Here is an 18268-nt window from a genome sequence, read left to right as displayed (position 1 = left end):
GAATGTCGAGGTACCTTTTTCTCAGCATTGTTCGTACATTGTCTTCACGTGATGAATACTTCACGTTTTGGGAGGACGGCATCGGGAAACTCGGCCTTACACCATTGCAAAAGTGCACGACTGCTATTCGTTAGTTGGCATACGGCACCACGGCGGACCTTTTTGACGAGTACCTCCATTGTGGGGAGACTAAAGGCCGCGAGTGTCTGAAGAGCTTTTGTCGGGGGATAGTAGAGGCCTATGGCGACACATATTTGCTCAAGCCGACAACCACTGATTGCCAGGGTCTGATGCAGATGCACGAGAGGGTGCACGGGTTTCCCGGGATGCTCGGGAGCATCGACTGTATGCACTGGGAGTGGAAGAATTGTCCGACGGCGTGGAGAGGCCAATTCACAAGTGGATACAAGGGCAGCCACCCGACGATGATCCTCGAAGCCGTCGCTGACCATCGGCTCTGGATCTGGCATGCATACTTCGGCGTAGCCGGGTCGAACAACGACATCAACATCCTCAACTCGTCCACCCTCTTCACCGACCAATGTAACGGCAACGGCCCGGCCATCGAGTTCACTGCCAACAGACGCCAATACCATATGGGGTACTACTTGGCCGATGGCATCTACCCACGGTGGCCAGTTTTCCTAAAGACGGTCAGCTGCCCAATTGGTGAGAAGAGGGTTTTATTTGCGCAAAAGCAGGAGGCGGCGCGGAAGGATGTCGAGCGGGCATTTGGGGTGATCCAATCACGGTGGGCAATTGTGAAAGAGCCGGCTCGTTTCTGGTACAAGGAAGTCATCGCCGATGTCATATATGCGTGCATAATCATGCACAACATGATAGTCGAGAGTGAAGGCGGAAGCATCGCCGACTGGAATGAAGACGACCGTGCATCTAGCTCTTCCGGCACATCGACCGACACACCCGATAGAGGGTTACCGTTAGGCTTCGAAGAGGTTCTATCTAGACAGGCCTCAATGCGCAACCAACAGGAGCGTGCGCAGCTCATGAGCGACATGATTGAAGAAGTGTGGGCTCGTAACTGCCGTCGCTGAGTTTGCGTTTTTTTTAATTCGCATTGTAATGTATTAATTTTTATTAAATGAAATGAAGTTTTTGAAATTCGTATTTTAATGTATTATTTTTTTAAATTCGTATGGATTTTGTAAATATTAAAAAAATGATGACGTGGCGCGCCATAGGGCGCGCCTTAGGGCGCCCCATTGCTAATGCCCTAAAGTACGTTATTACTCCCTTCGTCCCATATTAGGAGTCACTTTGACTTTTCTGTACTCGTTTTATAAAAATGATATAAATAGTTAAAGTGAAAAATTGTAAAGTAAGACAGAAAATAATGTAGAGAAAATTAAAGTAGGAGAAATATCATTTCTTCATTTTAATTATTTATTATCATTTTTATAAAACGAGCGTAGAAAAATCAATCAAAGATTAACCAACATACAAGTAGAATATTAAATTAGTGTTTACAAAATTAGGCAATCAACTTGGAACGTACAAATCCAATTTGGAAGTAGGAGTAGTATTTATAGTTAAAAAAAGTATATTAGGTTTAAGCTTCCAAAATCATTTCACTTCCCGTTCCAAAATCTTTTCATTTTCCACTACCTTATTACTTTAATCCCTAATCTTAATGAGTATTTAACATATCACTTCCCCTTCCAGTATCTTTTAATTTTCCACGACTTTAGTACTTTCATCTCTATATTCAACATATCTTTAAAACCTTCTCACTCAACTTTCCCTCAATTATTATAAGAATAAAAAACTATTTTATTTGCCAACTTTAATAAAATATTATAATGATAATTTTGTTAATTCTCCCGAAACTCCCCTCCCCTTTTATATACGTATAGACATCTTCACATTGACATTGACATTGTATATAAGAGGTGAGAGAAAACTTCTTTTCAAAAAATAAAATGTGACATCTTTTGTGAGGCAAATTAAAAGGGAAAGTGTGACATTTATAATGGAACGGGGGAGTAGTATATACTATAATTTCCGTTGTATAACGGAACAAAATTTCACTATATCCAATATCCATACGCCGCGGTATATGAATTTTATACCGTTACGTACCAGAATCTTTCGATAAGGTATCTCATCGTACCGAAAGCACATTATACAAAAAAATCGGTATTATTTAGGTTAAGTATGGTATTTCTAATTTTTCCCACCCCTAAGATCTTATATCATGAAACGAATAATGTGCATGCGTTGTTTATATATACGTAGTAATGACATACGGAAAAATGAATTTTCCCTCCAAAGACACTTTAAAAGGTGATCGCCCACTTTTGCTCAAGCCAAACTCAACTCTACAAACCAATGGACTTCAATATCTCGGATGCAACAACCAGAGCTCAAGCGATGCAGCAAATCTTGACGCACGTTACTTGCACACAGGAGAGCACATACCAACAAGCATCGAGCAGCATAACTCATTCCTTTTCTGCTATCACTACAAAGACATCCTTCATTGACCATTCTTTTCTCTCGTTTTTGGCCGGAGGATTGATCACAGCTTTCTCTGTGTCAGCCAGGCGATATCCTATCAGAATCTCTCTTCTTTGACGAGCACGTAATAAAATCTCATAGAAACTCAATTCTTCACCTTCCTCAATGTATAAGTGTGCTGCTCTTATGTGCAACTCATTGCCCTGTAAGAAATGAAAGCTTCTTGTTATTTTATTTGCAAAGGAACATAAAACATTAAGTTCCACAAGCAGAAACCTACCTCTTCAGCAAAAAGTTCTTCCAATACATCATTTATCTGGCGATCTTCTGCAACCATGGCCAGTGCCATGCTGACAAGCTCGTTTGACAGAACATAATCACTGATTTTTGACATTGATAGTAGGTTCTTGGTCCTCGGATCAAGTATCTCACTGATAATAACTGACTTATCTGAAGCCTGCTGCATTTCCCCAATCCACGAGCCTTGCGAGAAGCTACCTCTCTGGGTCTGGTATGCCATAGCTTCTCTGTATGGAAGGCGCTTTGCCTGCAAACCCAGATTAGAAATTTAGTTTGACATACCTGTGCTTTTACTTTCATCTCCAAAGCCATATTTGCCTTCAAGTCGGTCAAAATGAAAACAAATACTCCGTAGTATATGTTTTGATCTCATCATTATCGTGTGTCTACACAAATTGAGCTCATATGCTCAACACAACTGCTTACCATCATTATTGTGTGTCTACACAAATTGAGCTCATATGCTCAACACAACTGCTTACGGTGGCAGCTTGGTATCAATATTAGTTACTTATTTGTCTCTTTCTATCCTTTTCCAAAGAAAGATATTAGTTTCCATGAGGCACCAAGTTTTTATCTTAAAAAAAGGCAAAAGAAAGCCAAAAGCAGGTCATAGGAGTAGTAGATATGAGTAAATCAGTTTAGGGACAAAGGTAAAGTGGCCTTTGCAATCGATACTGTAATACCAGCCGCATAGCTTAAATACTAGCTGCTTATTAAGGAAAAATATTGAGTATAGTTCAAGAGGGTATTAAGAACAACAGAAATTTTCTTTTGAGGATTGTGGGTTGGAAATCATGTAGAACAAGAGTTCGACCAGACTTCAGAACTAATTCAACAAATAGTAGCAAAAGATAGTTTGTTTAGCACCAAACCTGTGATTCACAAAATATATCATGAAGAAATCGCAATCAAAATTCACATAATATCAACAAGGGACCATGAAAAATGAATAAAGAGCCGGTGTAATTTCATAGGTCACATAACAACTACATTGAAGATCCCTTATCCAATAGGTTACCTGAATGTCACGTATTAGCAGTAGTGTGGCAAGAGATCTGGAATCTGCCTGAATTGCAGAATCTTCTACTGATTCATCAGCCAAAATCAATATCTGCAGGGTAGAAACAACAATGATAACTAGAAACTTTAGGAAGAAATATAGTTTACAGCAGTGAACAATGATTAGTTGCTGAAGAAAGTAAACGTATTGTAATTATAACATGTAAATTGTCAGTTCATGCTTTCTGCAGAAGATGTACGTAAAGGTAGATGCAGCTTACTGAATCGAACGATTCCAATGGGAGACTTTCTAGGTGGCGCCTTATGACAGCATTTCCTTCACGATGGACAAGTATGATGTTAATCAAACGGTCAATCTCAAGGCCACCATCTGTAAGCTTTCTCTCCCTTTCATTCTCAGGAACCTCATTGAACATCCATAACTCAGACCCATGTGCTAGAGAAGCATCCAGTACCTAAAACAAACCCACAAGAGTTTCTTGTGACATTGGAAAGTGTTAATCTAGTAATTTAAAATGGATGTATTAACAACAGTAGATGAGACAAAAATTTGATTATATTTTCAGTGGATTGTAGTCGCATGATGCGAAGTTTATTATAACAGCAAATAGCCAGTTGCCTCCCTAGAAATTGACTTTTCTGGAGAAGTTCTGAAGGCATGCTCTACCGTTATCATATCTTCCATATCTCTCCGCCAACCGCAAAGAAGAATCCGCTCAAAAGACTTTTGAATTAGTTCATGCTCGGGTAAATTTCCTCCCAGAACCTGCAGCATCCAGTTGAAGAAGAAAAGAAATTAGGAGCTTCTATAAACAGGGCTTACCACAATCATATCATCAATGTCTCTCCTCCATCCACAAAGTAGAATCTTCTGAGGCTTCCTTGCCAGTGGGGTAACAAGTAGGAATTTGGCATCTTTGACCTGAATAATAAAATTAATTGTGTGTCTGTAAGTTTGATCCATGGTATGCCCCACTGTCCATGGTAGGAACTGGTCCTAAACCATGTCTTTCAACAGTTGCCAGCCTACCTTTCCACTTTACGTTCTTCATTATTAGGTCAGCTTTAATGTGATATACCACTATGAAATAAAAGCTCCCCAGACTGTCATTCTCATTACAAGAGATTGAGGAATTTAGGATAGCAAAAATCCTGGAAGTAGTCGGATTTGAAAAGATTATATTATTGTTATATCTATTGGCAAAGCAGGAATTTAACTGACTATTGAAGTTAACTGCATAGCAGAATTCCTAGCAGTTTTTGCTTCCAGAAAGATTTAGACAATCATTTGATGCAATGATACAGAACTGGTAACATGGTTGAGAAAAGCATATCCATGGGCCTGAAGCATGTATCTGAGGTGTGGCTGTCAGATAAGATGCTTGTACGAGTCCAATCATTATTCATGTTTTAGCTATCATTTGACATACTTCCATTCTCCCATGAACCAGTAACAATATGGAGCATGTGAAGACTATATGCAAATGCTACCAGATGGTACCCATGCTGAAGGAAAGAAAAGGAAAGCAGCAGTGCCCACTTCGAAGGAAAGAGCAATGCTACATTAATCAATGGACCTTTTCAGTATATGCAGAAAATACAAATAGAATAGTGCTAAGAGAATTCTCATGGATTCAAGGTTAGAATTCACATCCGATTCTAAAGTTTTCGAAGAGCCACTTAATTACTAACGAATTTAGAGTGTATAACTAGCTTAAATAATGATGGCTTTTCTCTTTATTTCTGAAAAAAGATGGCAATATCGTTAAGTAAAAGGAGAACAAATTTGCCTATCAGCTAAAATCTCTTATGATAGAATAGTTTATAGGAAGCCATCGAGAAAATATACACTTAAAACATATTAGCAAAGAAAAGAAGAGAGAAATACCGTTGGCAGATCTGATGGAGAATATGTGTCATCATCCTCTGCAATAACAAGAATCTCATCCCCTTCTTGCAGAACATAAGAATCGTCAGGATTCAGAATAATTTTTCCACCACTAGATGCTACCTTCACCCCACAAGGAACGGCCTCCTTAAAGCTTATCAAAACATCCTCAAATTGCATTCCATCCAGCTGTGGCCATCTTTTAATATAGAACTCACAATTTTCAAACCCGAGAATGTCTTCCCATATCTGCACTGCGGTTTACAGAAGGTAATAAGATAAAATTGGAAAAGTAAAACTAAATATTAACTATGTAGAAGTGTCAGGGAGTCGCATTTAACAATCAATATATGATGTTGAAAGCAGCAATTATTTCTGTTTAATGATACAAACATAGAAGGTGACCTGCGCGAGGCCTGGCTGCCGAGCACATTGAATCATCAGCCTTCCGATCACATCATGTGCCACAACAGTTTCAACAAGGTCCCCTCCAACGAGTTTAACAAGAACTTCATTATCAAGATCACTTAATTCAACCACTATGTGAGCCTGCAATCCTTCCTTAACTCCTGTAAGGCTTAAAACTGTCCTTAACGCACGAGCATCGCTCTACATGCATCAGAAAGTTCAAATGTTAGCAAAATTACAAAATAAATAAATAAAATTACATTTTTTTATTGTTGGGGTGCGCTCATTCTCCATTTGACTAACCTGGTCAGCATTTCCATCTTCAGCAAGGACAACTATTGCTCGAGCCTTAGAAACAGAAACCTGTGGAACATCTTCCAGTTAGTTTGTTCATTAAATTTATAATGTTAGACCAGCCATAATATACACACTAATATAAGCATTAAAATACTCCCTCCGTCCACAAAAAATAGACTAGTTTTACATATACTAATAATGTGGACCCCACAATCCACTAACACTACTTCCACTACCTTTTCCCTCTCTCTTACTTTTTTCAATCTCCCTCTTACTTTACTAATTGCACATTAAAATCCGTGCCACATACAAATTTGTCTATTTTTTGGGGACGGAGGGAGTAAAAAAAATTATATGAGCATACTTTTTTTAGGTCAGCTAATATTAAAGGGCTTCCACTTCTGCATATGACAGATGTTCCTCTAAAGTCAAACTCCATTTTACCAATGTCAAGCTCCATTTCTTCTTTGTCATGCTCTGCCATCACAACCACGTTTCCTCCACCCAAACTCTCATTAGCTATGGCAAGTTGATTTAAAAGTGATCCCTGAAAACGAAATATGTGTCCATTACAATCAATAAAACCAAAATCCTTCACACACACTCTCATCCATGGTAAGTTGATTTGAAAGTGATCACTGGAAATGAAATTCGATAAAAAAAATCAATTTAGCAGTTGTAATACAAATTTAGAACCATGTTCGAATGAAACGACTTTGCTTTAAAATGATTGAAGACATTCTACAGAAGAATGACCAGGAGCATGCACATGAGTTCCAAGGATCACTTTCTTCTTCAGTTTAGGGCACACAATACGAGAGCTTACCAACTTATCACTCCACCCAAGTATAAGAGTATGATCCCGCTCAACAACTTCGCTTCTACCCTTTCTCAGAGAGTCGAACTTCTCAGAAATCGCATCAGAAACTAGTCCAAGCATCATAGCAAATATAAGCATCCCACCAAAACTAATGGATACAGACACTAGTCTAGAACCAAAGCCTTCAGAATTAGCATGATTTCCCGAGTCTGCTATGTATGTCCATGATAACCAAAGCGAGTCAGCTAAACTGTCATCTGTCACACCAAACAGTGCTAATCCACCAAGACATATTAACAGCAAAGTAGCAACTAACAATGCTAGAGGCTTAGCATAAGGGGTAACTGATAAAAAGACATCAACCCTGTATGCTAGCTGCTTGTTCAAAGAAACTTCCTCTGAGTTATTATCAACCTGTCTTCTTGAACTTGAAATATAATCAACATACTTCAAGAAGAAGAGCGGGAGGACTAGTAACATGATTGAAACAAGTAATGCTGCAATTTTCAGGCTCTTGCTTGGATCAAGAGAAACATCCTGCAGGGTCGAGTTGTACATGTCTGGGGAGTCCAACAGATTGCATAGTTTGAGTCCAACATTAAGCTTGGAAATTTGATCCTACAAATGATGGTGAAGAAAAAAATTAGATAGTACATTATATAGTATATATGAGATTGTACAAAGGCAACAGAAAGGGTGAACATCTATACTCAAGGAATTGCAATTGACAGAGAACTTAAACTGGAAATTTAATCACTTCATTGTAGAACTTAGTTTATTTATAATTAAGTTCAAATAATATAATTATTCACTTCATTGTAGAACTTAAACGCAAGTTTGACTCCCAGGGAAGGTGGACTGTGACATTTAGTTTCTTACCAATGGGAGCATATATTTTTCCATCTAGAGTTCAAACTCTTACAGCCAAATAAAACTGGCCTAGATGGTAGCTTCTCTTGTGCTAACAGCTAACTAATGGAGTTCCAGTTCTGATGTGCAAAACTAAATTTCTTTTATAGTCAGCAACACTGTTTTCATTCTCCTAATCAAGATGCATGAACTGTTTTTCTACCAATAATTTTTCTATCAAATGCGTTAATTGGAACTCTACATTAGAAAAAAAAATCCATATTACCTACAGCAACATTCTTTGTTCAAGAAACGAGATCAAGAGAACAAAATAGTGACAAATTTACATGATCATTATGGATCATGCATAAATTACAAAAAGCACCAGTAGCTGAGTTGCATCATAGTATAGCAAATAGCAAATAGCAAATAGCAAATAGCAAATAGCAAATTAGAAACGACTCTTGATTCCTTATGTTAATACATTGTGTTGTTCAATTTTGTGAAATTCACGTGAAAGATCCCCATGAAATGATACTATAACACGGCACAAAATCAAATTGATGCAAATGAGAAACGTGACCTAAACGAACTTGTAGCTGCCATAACTACCTGCAACTGAGTAACCTCTTTGTGCAAGGTAAAGTTTTTGCTTAACAATGAAGATAACACCGTTGTCACTATCTGCATTGCAAAACATCAACATCAGAAGATAAGAGCAAATAAAAAGTAGTACCTCAGCGTATCAGAGTTGTACGTTGCTAAACACACACACAAAAACACGGAGTAGAGAAGAGAACTAACTCACTGAAACAGAAAAGGCAAACCGCGGTCGAATTCTCAAACAGCCTCTAAACAATTTCGAAAATATCTTCTCCGAAGAAACGGCGTCGTTCGACTTGACAGGCGCTGCCGCGGGTTCGTCTGGACGACCAGCCACCAACCTCGTTGACTTCTGGTAGTTGACAAACTCCGAACTCTGTGGTCTATAACTCGGAGAGATAGTGGTGAAGGAATTAGAGGCGTCTTCGGATGAAGAGGCCGGCGCGGTGGAGTTGAATTGCTGCGACTGCGGTGGATGGTAGGAAGAGAATCTCCTTCTTCTGGGGGTTCTCCGGATGTTATGTGTGGAGTGGACGAATGAGTATGAAGGGAAAATCCAGTCTCTTGTCGTGGCTGCCGCCGCCGATGAGGTCGACGGCGGCGATCCGTCGGTGTTTGAGGACATGTTTGGAATTCCACCAGACTGCGAGGAGTAATTTGATAACTGTCAAATGATTAATAGTAGCAGTATTGACCAACCATACTAGTTTAAAATTTTTGATACGCTCAAACAGATACTCCCTCATCTTTTTTTAAAACTCCTAATAATATATTTCTTCCTCCCTTTCGTACTAGTAAAGTCAACTGATATCTTATCACTTACTTTACTCTCCCTTATTTTATTCTTTCTTCGTCTTTTTAACTTTTTTTAGTTTTTACTTTATTCTTTTTTTACTTAACCTATTATACTATAGAACGGAAGGAGTAAGACTTTGAATCACCTTTTTTTCTATATTTCTTATTTTATCATTTTATAACATTATAACTTCTGTTTCAACATCATTAAAGATCAAACTCTACATTTGTAGAAACCTTAAGGTGTTTAGTTCACTAATATACGGAGTATGCTCAAAGAATGTACTTCTATATGTCTATTAGAAATAAAATGTTTTCCCTTTTAGGTTGTCAAATTAAAAATAAAATATTTCTAAAAATGAAAACAACACTCTTTCTACTTTTTTCTCTCTCTTACTTTACTTTATCTTCGTTAACTCACAAAACAACATTACATAAAATCTCGTGTTGAAAATAAAATGTTTCATACCTTGTTCTAACGTGCGACCGTCAGTATTCTTACCTACCGAATTTTGAAGTTTATGATAAATTTCTACTAACTTTATCTTTGAAAAATAATTTTATTTAAAAATGATACGAGTTTTAAGGTATAATTGACTAAAATAAGAGAAAAGAAAAGATAGAGAGAAAAAAAAAGGAAGAAAAATAGAGAGAAAAAAAAGGAAGAAAAAGAAAAAAAAAAGTGAAATAATATTAGTATAATATGAAATCCCCTTCATAAAAATAAAAAAATTTAAAAATTTCTATTATTAAGAAACATACGAAAATAAAAGTAATTTCTATTTTAAGAAACTAACTTCTCAATTCACATAAAAATTCTTCTAGATGCCAAAAAGTTAAGTACTACTTACTCCCTATTTTAGATGTTTTAAAAGCATGTTTTCGATCGACCACAGCATGCTGAGAGAAGAAAAATGAAGACCCAAAGAGACAAAGCAATAGGCCCGGCCCGGCCCGGCCCAGCCCAAGAAAAATGATGGCCGAAGAAACAAAGCCATAGGCCCAAACCCAATAAACTATACACTACATCGCTGAAAACAACATTTCCGATCCCATCATTTCTCTGTAAAATCTTCTTAAGCTGACTGTTCCACTACTTTCTTGAAGAACCCTAGCTTTAGTGCTTTACGACTACCTCTGTATCGAGGTAATTAATTGTGCGATTGCATCATCTTAGTGTTCATCAGCTTCTATCTAATTCATAATTACCAATGTCCATAATGTTGCTCTGCCTCGTTCCTCTTTCGGGTCTTTTATTTGATGCTAGTTAGATGATCGTTTTATATTTTGGTCTTAGTTGGTTGAATTCTCTGTATTCTTTTTTAATGTCGATTTGCGTTGTGCAGAGTTTAAATGTGGAATTTAAATTTATAATTCCCATTGGAGGTTTGATTTTATGTGTTCTAGATGTGACTAGTTATTTGATTTGGTAGTGTTGGATTGCTTTCAGTAGATTCTTTTTTTCTACTGAAAAGTGTGTTATGTGAGAATGTCTTCCTATGTTGAACTTCATGAGAATATCTTTGAAGGTGTGATGTTGACTTTGATTGAAGGAATACATATAAAATCAGTAGGATACTTTGTGTGTGAGAACTCAATGCTTTCTGATTGCGTGCAATAGTAGATTTGTTCTTATATTTGTATCATGCTCTTCAATCATGTCTGTTAGCGGATTTGCAAATTAGACACTTGCTCTACCAGTCCAGCAAGTTTTCTTTTCTTTGTTATTGTTTGATTATATACCTTGTCTGACTTGATGACATTCTTAATTCTACTTCTGTGCAGTGCTGAGGTTGCCGACTATTGTTGTCTTATTATTCAGTATCTTACTAAGAGTGAAACATAAGTGAATATGCAGGTCGAAAGTGCTCTATCTGTTGTTGGTCCAAAGCCAATAGAGTTGTCAACTTTCACACACAGCTTCGGCCCACCTGGGGCAGGATCCAATGGGAAACAGCGGACATCAAGCTTAGAAGCACCTATTATGTTACTTACTGGGCATCAGAGTGCGGTCTACTCAATGAAGTTTAACCCTGCTGGGACTGTCATTGCATCTGGTTCGCATGACAGGGATATCTTTTTGTGGAATGTGCATGGTGATTGCAAAAACTTTATGGTCTTGAGAGGACACAAGAATGCTGTGTTGGATGTTCAGTGGAATACTGATGGTTCGCAGATAGTATCAACAAGTCCAGATAAAACTTTAAGGGCATGGGACGTGGAAACTGGAAAACAGATTAAGAAGATGGTAGGGCACTTGTTTGTCGTGAACTCTTGTTGTCCTGCTCGGAGGGCCCACCTCTTATTGTCAGTGGGTCAGATGATGGAACTGCGAAACTTTGGGACATGCGTCAAAGGGGTTCCATTCAGAGTTTTCCAGAAAAATACCAGATTACAGCAGTCAGTTTCTCTGATGCATCAGATAAGATTTACACTGGTGGCATCGACAATGATGTTAAGGTGTGGGATTTACGAAGAACTGATCCTGTTATGAAGCTTCAAGGACATCAAGATATGATTACTGGTATGCAGCTGAGTCCGGATGGCTGTTACCTTCTCACAAACAGCATGGACTGCTCTCTCTGAATATGGGATATGCGACCATATGCCCCCCAAAATCGCTGTGTGAAGATTCTTGAAGGGCATCAACACAATTTTGAGAAGAGCCTGCTGAGGTGTAGCTGGTCGCCTGATGGAAGCAAAGTCACTGCTGGTAGTAGCGACTGCATGGTTTACGTATGGGACACTACTTCACGGCGCATGTTATACAAGCTTCCTGGTCATACTGGGTCGGTGAATGAATGTGTCTTTCATCCCAATGAACCTATAATCGGGTCTTGCAGCAGCGACAAGCAGATATATCTTGGTGAAATTTAGGTGAGAAAGTGCTTTATCCAATGTCATCGTATATAGTTGAGAAGTGACAGTCATCGCTGGGACCTATATAAGGACTGCAGATGTTAATTAGTTGCTATGTTGTGAATCACCAAGCAGCTTTCAACACATCTTTGGATTGTAATTAATCTTTGAACATATAATATTATGACTCTGTTATTGGCATCCATATGCATATTATGATAAGAATAAAAGAGAAATAAAAGTAAAGGATAGAAAACAACCAACTATTGCATTGTATACTCCAACCATTCTAAGAAATGTTAAGTATCCATAGTAATTCTCATAGGTAAAGAATGACAAATAGGCTGCAAAAAGAGCTGCTCCAGGAGTAGACCAACAATAGAAGGAACAACTGTAACTCATTTCCAGCATCTATCTCTAACTGGGTTTCGACCTCGACAACAGACCCTTCGAAGCAGGAATCAGAGGGACTTCCTCATCTATCACAACCTCTAAATGAGACCCACTCCTTCCGTTCTTTCCTCCCATACTGCTGTTTGAGGAGTTATCGTCCAGACCATACATATTGGAAGATCTCAGATCCTGTAAAAACATGGAGTACAAATTTGCTGATCAAGAGGTTTTTCTCCTTCAAACGAAATTAAACGTAGAAGTCATTTGTCGAAGAGTGATGTGAAAGACCATGGGAGATTATAAGGGATTGTTTTGACTAAGAAGAACTTCTACCTTTGCTGCTCGTTCACTATCTCCAGAAGTTTGGGATGACCTAACATCATTGGCCTTCAAGTAATTGTACATGACAACACCACATAGAGCTGCAGAAACAATGATAAAGTCTTTGAGTTGACTACTTTCAGAGAAATACAAACTTAATGTGGAATCAGATTTGTACCAATAGCATAACCGATGATATTTAGTTTTGTGATTGCCGACTCCGGGAAAATGACAGATGAAAGAGCAATAAGAATCCAGTCTTTTAGAACGCCAGCAACTCGAATAGTAACAGCACCAGTTCTACCAATTACCAGGAAGATTGAGAAATTCAAAGCCAATGCACAAAGTGCATTTGAGAAGAATATCCAGAAATTGAACCGGATCTGTGATACTTCAATCCCGGGCATCTCCAACAGGTACCATGGTACAAACAAGAACACAAAACTGCAAAGAAAATGGGAAGGACGTCTCAAGTATTATCCATGTCAATACACAAAATAAAAGCTAAATTTCATGTATCAATGGTTGCGGACTAAGAAAATAATACAAGTATAGCATTTTCTTATAAAATGGAATATTTAAAGCCTATAAGCTGAGAAATATATATGAACTTTATGGGACACAAATGGTATAACAAAAATTAATCGAAAGTTACTACTGAGAATATATATTAATTTGCATGAGAAGAGTTAAAATGCAGATATTTGGCAGGCAGATGGCGAACAATCCCATCACAAAGCTTTTGAGGAAACATGAGAACCAAGCATCGTACTCCGAGATTTGTTTTGCTAAATCTTGATTCTCATTTTTTCAGAATTACACCCAAGTATGGATTTTATAATAGTACTATATCATTATCTAATGAATTTGCACATGAATGGAATATTGAAAAGTTTGTAAATTTCACTCTCATAATGGATCAACCGCTCAGTGCAGAATTTTATTCTGCAAAAAGCAGTGCATGCACTTTCCTCCATTGATTACTGAAGAGTTCAGGAATATGAAATGATGTGGAAATTTTCATGAATGTGAGGTTTGTACCTGCATGGAGCAATGTAATATAAGCTTGTGATAGGATTGAGTGTTAAGCCCTTCTTTTGGAGTAGAACTTGGGTAAGAACCAATCTAAGAGCTTCGGCAAATATTCCTGTAACTTGATAAACTGTGCCCACTACATTGAAATGAATTTCCCCATATGATGATATCACAACTCCAAAACTGACCAGCAGCATGTTCAGAAATAAATCGCATCTTAATTTGTCAGTTCCACAAAGAACAGCCATGATGAAAGTGGCAACTGGCACTGAAATCACGTATAAGGATAAAAAAATTAATCAGTCAACTTTCTGTGCCTCACAATTGAAATAAGAGGCCAAATGAAAATATGTAAACATACTCAAGGCTTTGAGCATCTGAATGAAGGCAACAGAAATGAATAAGTAGGCTGTATTTCCAAACCTGCACAAGAGTATATCCTCAAATTAAAAATAGAAAAGAACATGGCTCATAAAATATAGTTTGACATACAAGTCAGTGAAATTCCACCCAAGATGAGAACAACTTTCATAAATGACAGTTTTATAACAGCTGATGTAACGATAATGAGGTGAACACATTAGATCTTGTGCAGATGATACAGTCCACACTCTCCTTTATCACTTTGGTAGATTTTTCTGATATAAGTGTGCTACCAGGAAAAACTACGAGTTGAGGGTAAGAAAGAAAGGTGTTACAATATCTTTAACAGTAATTCTTATCATGAACTATAAATAAAACAAAGGTCTTCTAATCTCATCAACTTATATTTTCATGTATATCATGAACCATATTAAAATCAACTAAATTGAGTGAAAAGCTGAACTACACTATTCAAAAGCAAACAATATGTTGTTGTTAACATCCTGATCCATCCTTGCAAGGGCTGTTAAAAGTGATGGTAATATTTAAAACAAGGTAGGCTCCAGTTTATTAAAGAAAAAAAAGACAAGTCATGATAGCCCTAAGTAGTCAATTTTGAAGTATCCTATTAATACATGTTTCACAATTACTGCACAATAAGTAGCATGTCACCTATGTAAGCATACAAAACTGTGAAAGCAAGCAAAGATCTTCCATTATTTGAAAATCATCACGTACCATAGACTTGCCGCAAAGAAGGCACTAATAGGAATTACACATGTCGCATATCTGCAAATACCAAAAGCCATGATCATCAGACTAGATGCTATATCCAGTAACTAAGAATGAGGGGAACATCTCTTACATTTCAAATGTCATCTTCACAGGTGATACAACCTGAAAAAGAGAGGGGAGTAAAAGATATTTAATCAAGAAAATAAATCAATAATATGATATATTATAAAATGATAAATGAAGGATATCACTGAATGTGCAGAAGAAAAAATAGTTGCACAAAATAAAAAAATTAAAAATAAAGAAATCAAACGTATTTTTCTTTAATAAGAGCAATCCACGGAACTGTACTGCCACAATCCAATATGATGTCAACCAAAGAGATCCAAATTGAATCTAAAGTATGAATTTGGCTATTTGGTTAGAATACAGCTAACCTAATATATCAAATTACAAGGTTTTAAGAGCCAAAAACTCCAATATGTACACATTGGATGGGAGTGGCCCATGGGCGGCATGCAAGCTAGTATGAAAGCAAAAGACCGGCAAGGAAGTGCATTATATATTCAAGTTCGGAACTGGAAGAATGCATGGCTGAACAGCTATACTAGAACATTGCTTGGTCACGATAATAATAGGCATAGTACTTCCTGACAAACGAAATTTAAATTCAAAATTCTCTAGCTAAAGGAATGACACTAACAAGTCCAATTAGATAAACTCATGGAGTTCATAATTTATTTGTCTGTTCAATATGGCTTTTGCTGTTGACATGACTTGCTCAATAAAAATGTTATGAAATGAAAACAGCAATAATAGTAAATATGAAAGAAGTTCCATAACAGTATGTACCTTAAGAACACGGATCAGAACGAATGCCACAAAAGCCGAAAATCCCATGTGAATCATTGTAAGTGTTATCGGCAATGGGAAATTGAAATACTTTGGTGAGAGAACCCACTACAAACACAAAAAAAGTAAGAGGGGATAAATGTGAGGTCATGAATATCATAAAATCAGACCCAACAAATTATATAGTATACTGATGGAAACTATTATGGTTTCATAAATTTATACACTGTGCATATATAACAAAATAACTAACACTTGTGCCAAGTATTTTAAATATTTTAATATTTGTCAATTTAATAAAATATTCTAGAAACAATTGAGAGTCAGTCCTCTATCATGTAAACAGACTTTTTTTCAATTTTTGAACATGCAGCCGCATCTGCAAAAAAAACTGGATATTTTTTCTTTTCTGTCTTAGGAGGACCGAGGAGGTCACTTCGCTCTTTAGTTATTTAGAAACAAACATTGCATATATCAAGGAACACACAAAGTTCAGGCACCATATACTAATGCACACCATATAACATTCTGAAGATAATAGTACAAGAGAATCTTATTTCGTTGTACTTTTTATTCTGTATCATGACCCTTTAATCCAAACATAATCCCATATGAACAAGAGGTCTGTCTGGCTGCATAGCACTAAAATTCTAACTACGAGTTTTATAGTATATTGTAAGTTAAGGTACCATCAGCTACACACAACACAAACATGTAAAACTACCGCTAGGACATTTCCCAAAAATACCTACATCAAGGAAAACCACATAAACACACACAAAAGAAGCACCAGTTAACCATATTGATCATGTGATTATAATGGCCGTGAAGCAAGAAGAACATACCTTGTTATACAGAATAACTCCAGAGGATAGAGTTATATATACTAAGAGATACAGGTAGGTCAGCAGAAGGTGTTTGCTGATCATTGTGCCAAATTTGGTCCCTTTTTATCTATGCACTCATGCCCCAGATATAATGTCCTGATATCTGTCACTACTAAAACTAACTAAACTAGTTATTTTACAGCAAATCAACTGATGCTATATTTGGTAGAGGTGCCCTCATTCATTCCCTTGATATGTGACAAAAAAACGCTTTTCCCGGGAAAGTAGCTGATGCTGCAACTCCAACAGCCCCTCGAATCTAGAAAAGTACCAAAATCAAACGCATGATCAGAATCCATTAATCCATCGGCAAGGTTCAACATCGAAAGGAAAACTAACCCCGAGACACAATCTCAAATGAATTACAGTCCACTATAATCATACTTGATCAATAATTAGATAATTAATCTACAATTTCAGGAAAATACACCAAGATTGGCAGCTATAGGATGGCATTACGAAGAAACATTACGACAACCACGTAGCGGGCAGAGTCGAGATGGGCATATTAGTAAATCAGTAGAATTTGTGAAAAGATCGAACCTGAAAAGTAAAAATAGAGCTGCAACTTCAACTGGACCTCCGTAAAGCCAGTCGATTTGAGTTGGGTCTAAGGGAAATTCGGTGATGACGATACAAATTCCTAATGGGTATTCGGGAAAAAAAAGTAGAAAATTGTTGCTAGTCGGCCAAGGAAGTTACAACTCTCGCAGTTAACAATGGATTTAGGATCTGCAATTTTTGTGCAATGTGTTGGGGAATTTAGTGAGGAAGATGTGATAACAGTGAATGAATCTTGCTGGTGATGAATCAGAGAAGAAAAAAAAACTCTTCAGATCTCGGTTATTCGCGCTAATCAGTAATTGCTGATGTGTGTGTTTTATTTATTTTCTGCCATTTTACACTTTAGTGTTGAAGCTTTATTTTTGTCGTATTTGATTAAATACTCGCAATATAGTGATAAGAGAATTTACAAAAAATATTGTAACTTGTAAGTTGAACATTATTATTTTATTTGAATTTCAATTTATAAAATGCTATTTTACGTATTTAAGTTGCGAGTTTGCATTAATCTGACTCACGAATTTATATTAAAAAATGTACTCGTGATTTAATTTATTTTCAAATCTCAGTATTAAACAAATCCCGCCATTCCTACTATTGTTTATTATTGGCGTTAGCATTTATTACTACAAAATGGAGAAAAAACACATTGTGTATTCGCTTGCAAACGAGCATAAATTTGTTTCTGTTGTGAATTAAATAGTCTTTCATTAAGTAAAGAATCAAAATAATTTCCACTTCGTCAATCACTATCTGGCAAATTTTCTCGTTACTTCCTAACACAAGATATAAAATAGA

At 37.0% G+C, this 18268-nt stretch overlaps 2 protein-coding genes and 1 pseudogene across 5 annotated transcripts; 1 reads left to right on the top strand and 2 right to left on the bottom strand.

The window, feature by feature from the left end:
• Positions 1–2011: 2011 nt before the first annotated feature.
• LOC121755889 (ion channel CASTOR-like) lies at positions 2012–9388 on the bottom strand. Of its 4 annotated transcripts, none has more exons than XM_042151316.1 (13): positions 8872–9387; positions 8676–8747; positions 7221–7832; positions 6759–6941; positions 6401–6460; positions 6095–6298; positions 5690–5938; positions 4625–4723; positions 4469–4567; positions 4062–4256; positions 3800–3892; positions 2759–3025; positions 2012–2681 (listed from the first exon to the last, which is right to left on the bottom strand). In XM_042151316.1, the coding sequence occupies exons 1-13, from the start codon at positions 9289–9291 to the stop codon at positions 2463–2465; spliced, it is 2772 nt and encodes a 923-aa protein (XP_042007250.1). In that variant the 5' UTR covers positions 9292–9387; the 3' UTR covers positions 2012–2462. The 4 variants fall into 4 exon arrangements, with proteins under 4 accessions (XP_042007250.1, XP_042007253.1, XP_042007252.1 ...); XM_042151319.1 differs by having other exon boundaries at positions 8868–9009; XM_042151318.1 differs by lacking the exon at positions 4469–4567 and having other exon boundaries at positions 8872–9388.
• Positions 9389–10472: 1084 nt separating this feature from the next.
• On the top strand, positions 10473–12521 carry LOC121755845 (annotated as a pseudogene).
• Positions 12522–12569: 48 nt separating this feature from the next.
• Positions 12570–17784, bottom strand: LOC121755844 (probable sugar phosphate/phosphate translocator At3g17430). The gene is made up of 10 exons (XM_042151257.1): positions 17450–17784; positions 16865–17165; positions 16020–16127; positions 15298–15329; positions 15171–15221; positions 14431–14492; positions 14076–14337; positions 13213–13478; positions 13047–13135; positions 12570–12902 (listed from the first exon to the last, which is right to left on the bottom strand). Exons 2-10 carry the CDS (start codon positions 16946–16948, stop codon positions 12738–12740), a joined length of 1119 nt encoding a protein of 372 aa, XP_042007191.1. The 5' UTR covers positions 16949–17165; positions 17450–17784; the 3' UTR covers positions 12570–12737.
• Positions 17785–18268: the final 484 nt, after the last annotated feature.

Source organism: Salvia splendens, chromosome 11 (assembly GCF_004379255.2).
Source record: "Salvia splendens isolate huo1 chromosome 11, SspV2, whole genome shotgun sequence".
Taxonomy (NCBI): domain Eukaryota; kingdom Viridiplantae; phylum Streptophyta; class Magnoliopsida; order Lamiales; family Lamiaceae; genus Salvia; species Salvia splendens.
This window is presented reverse-complemented; position numbering and strand designations above follow the sequence as displayed.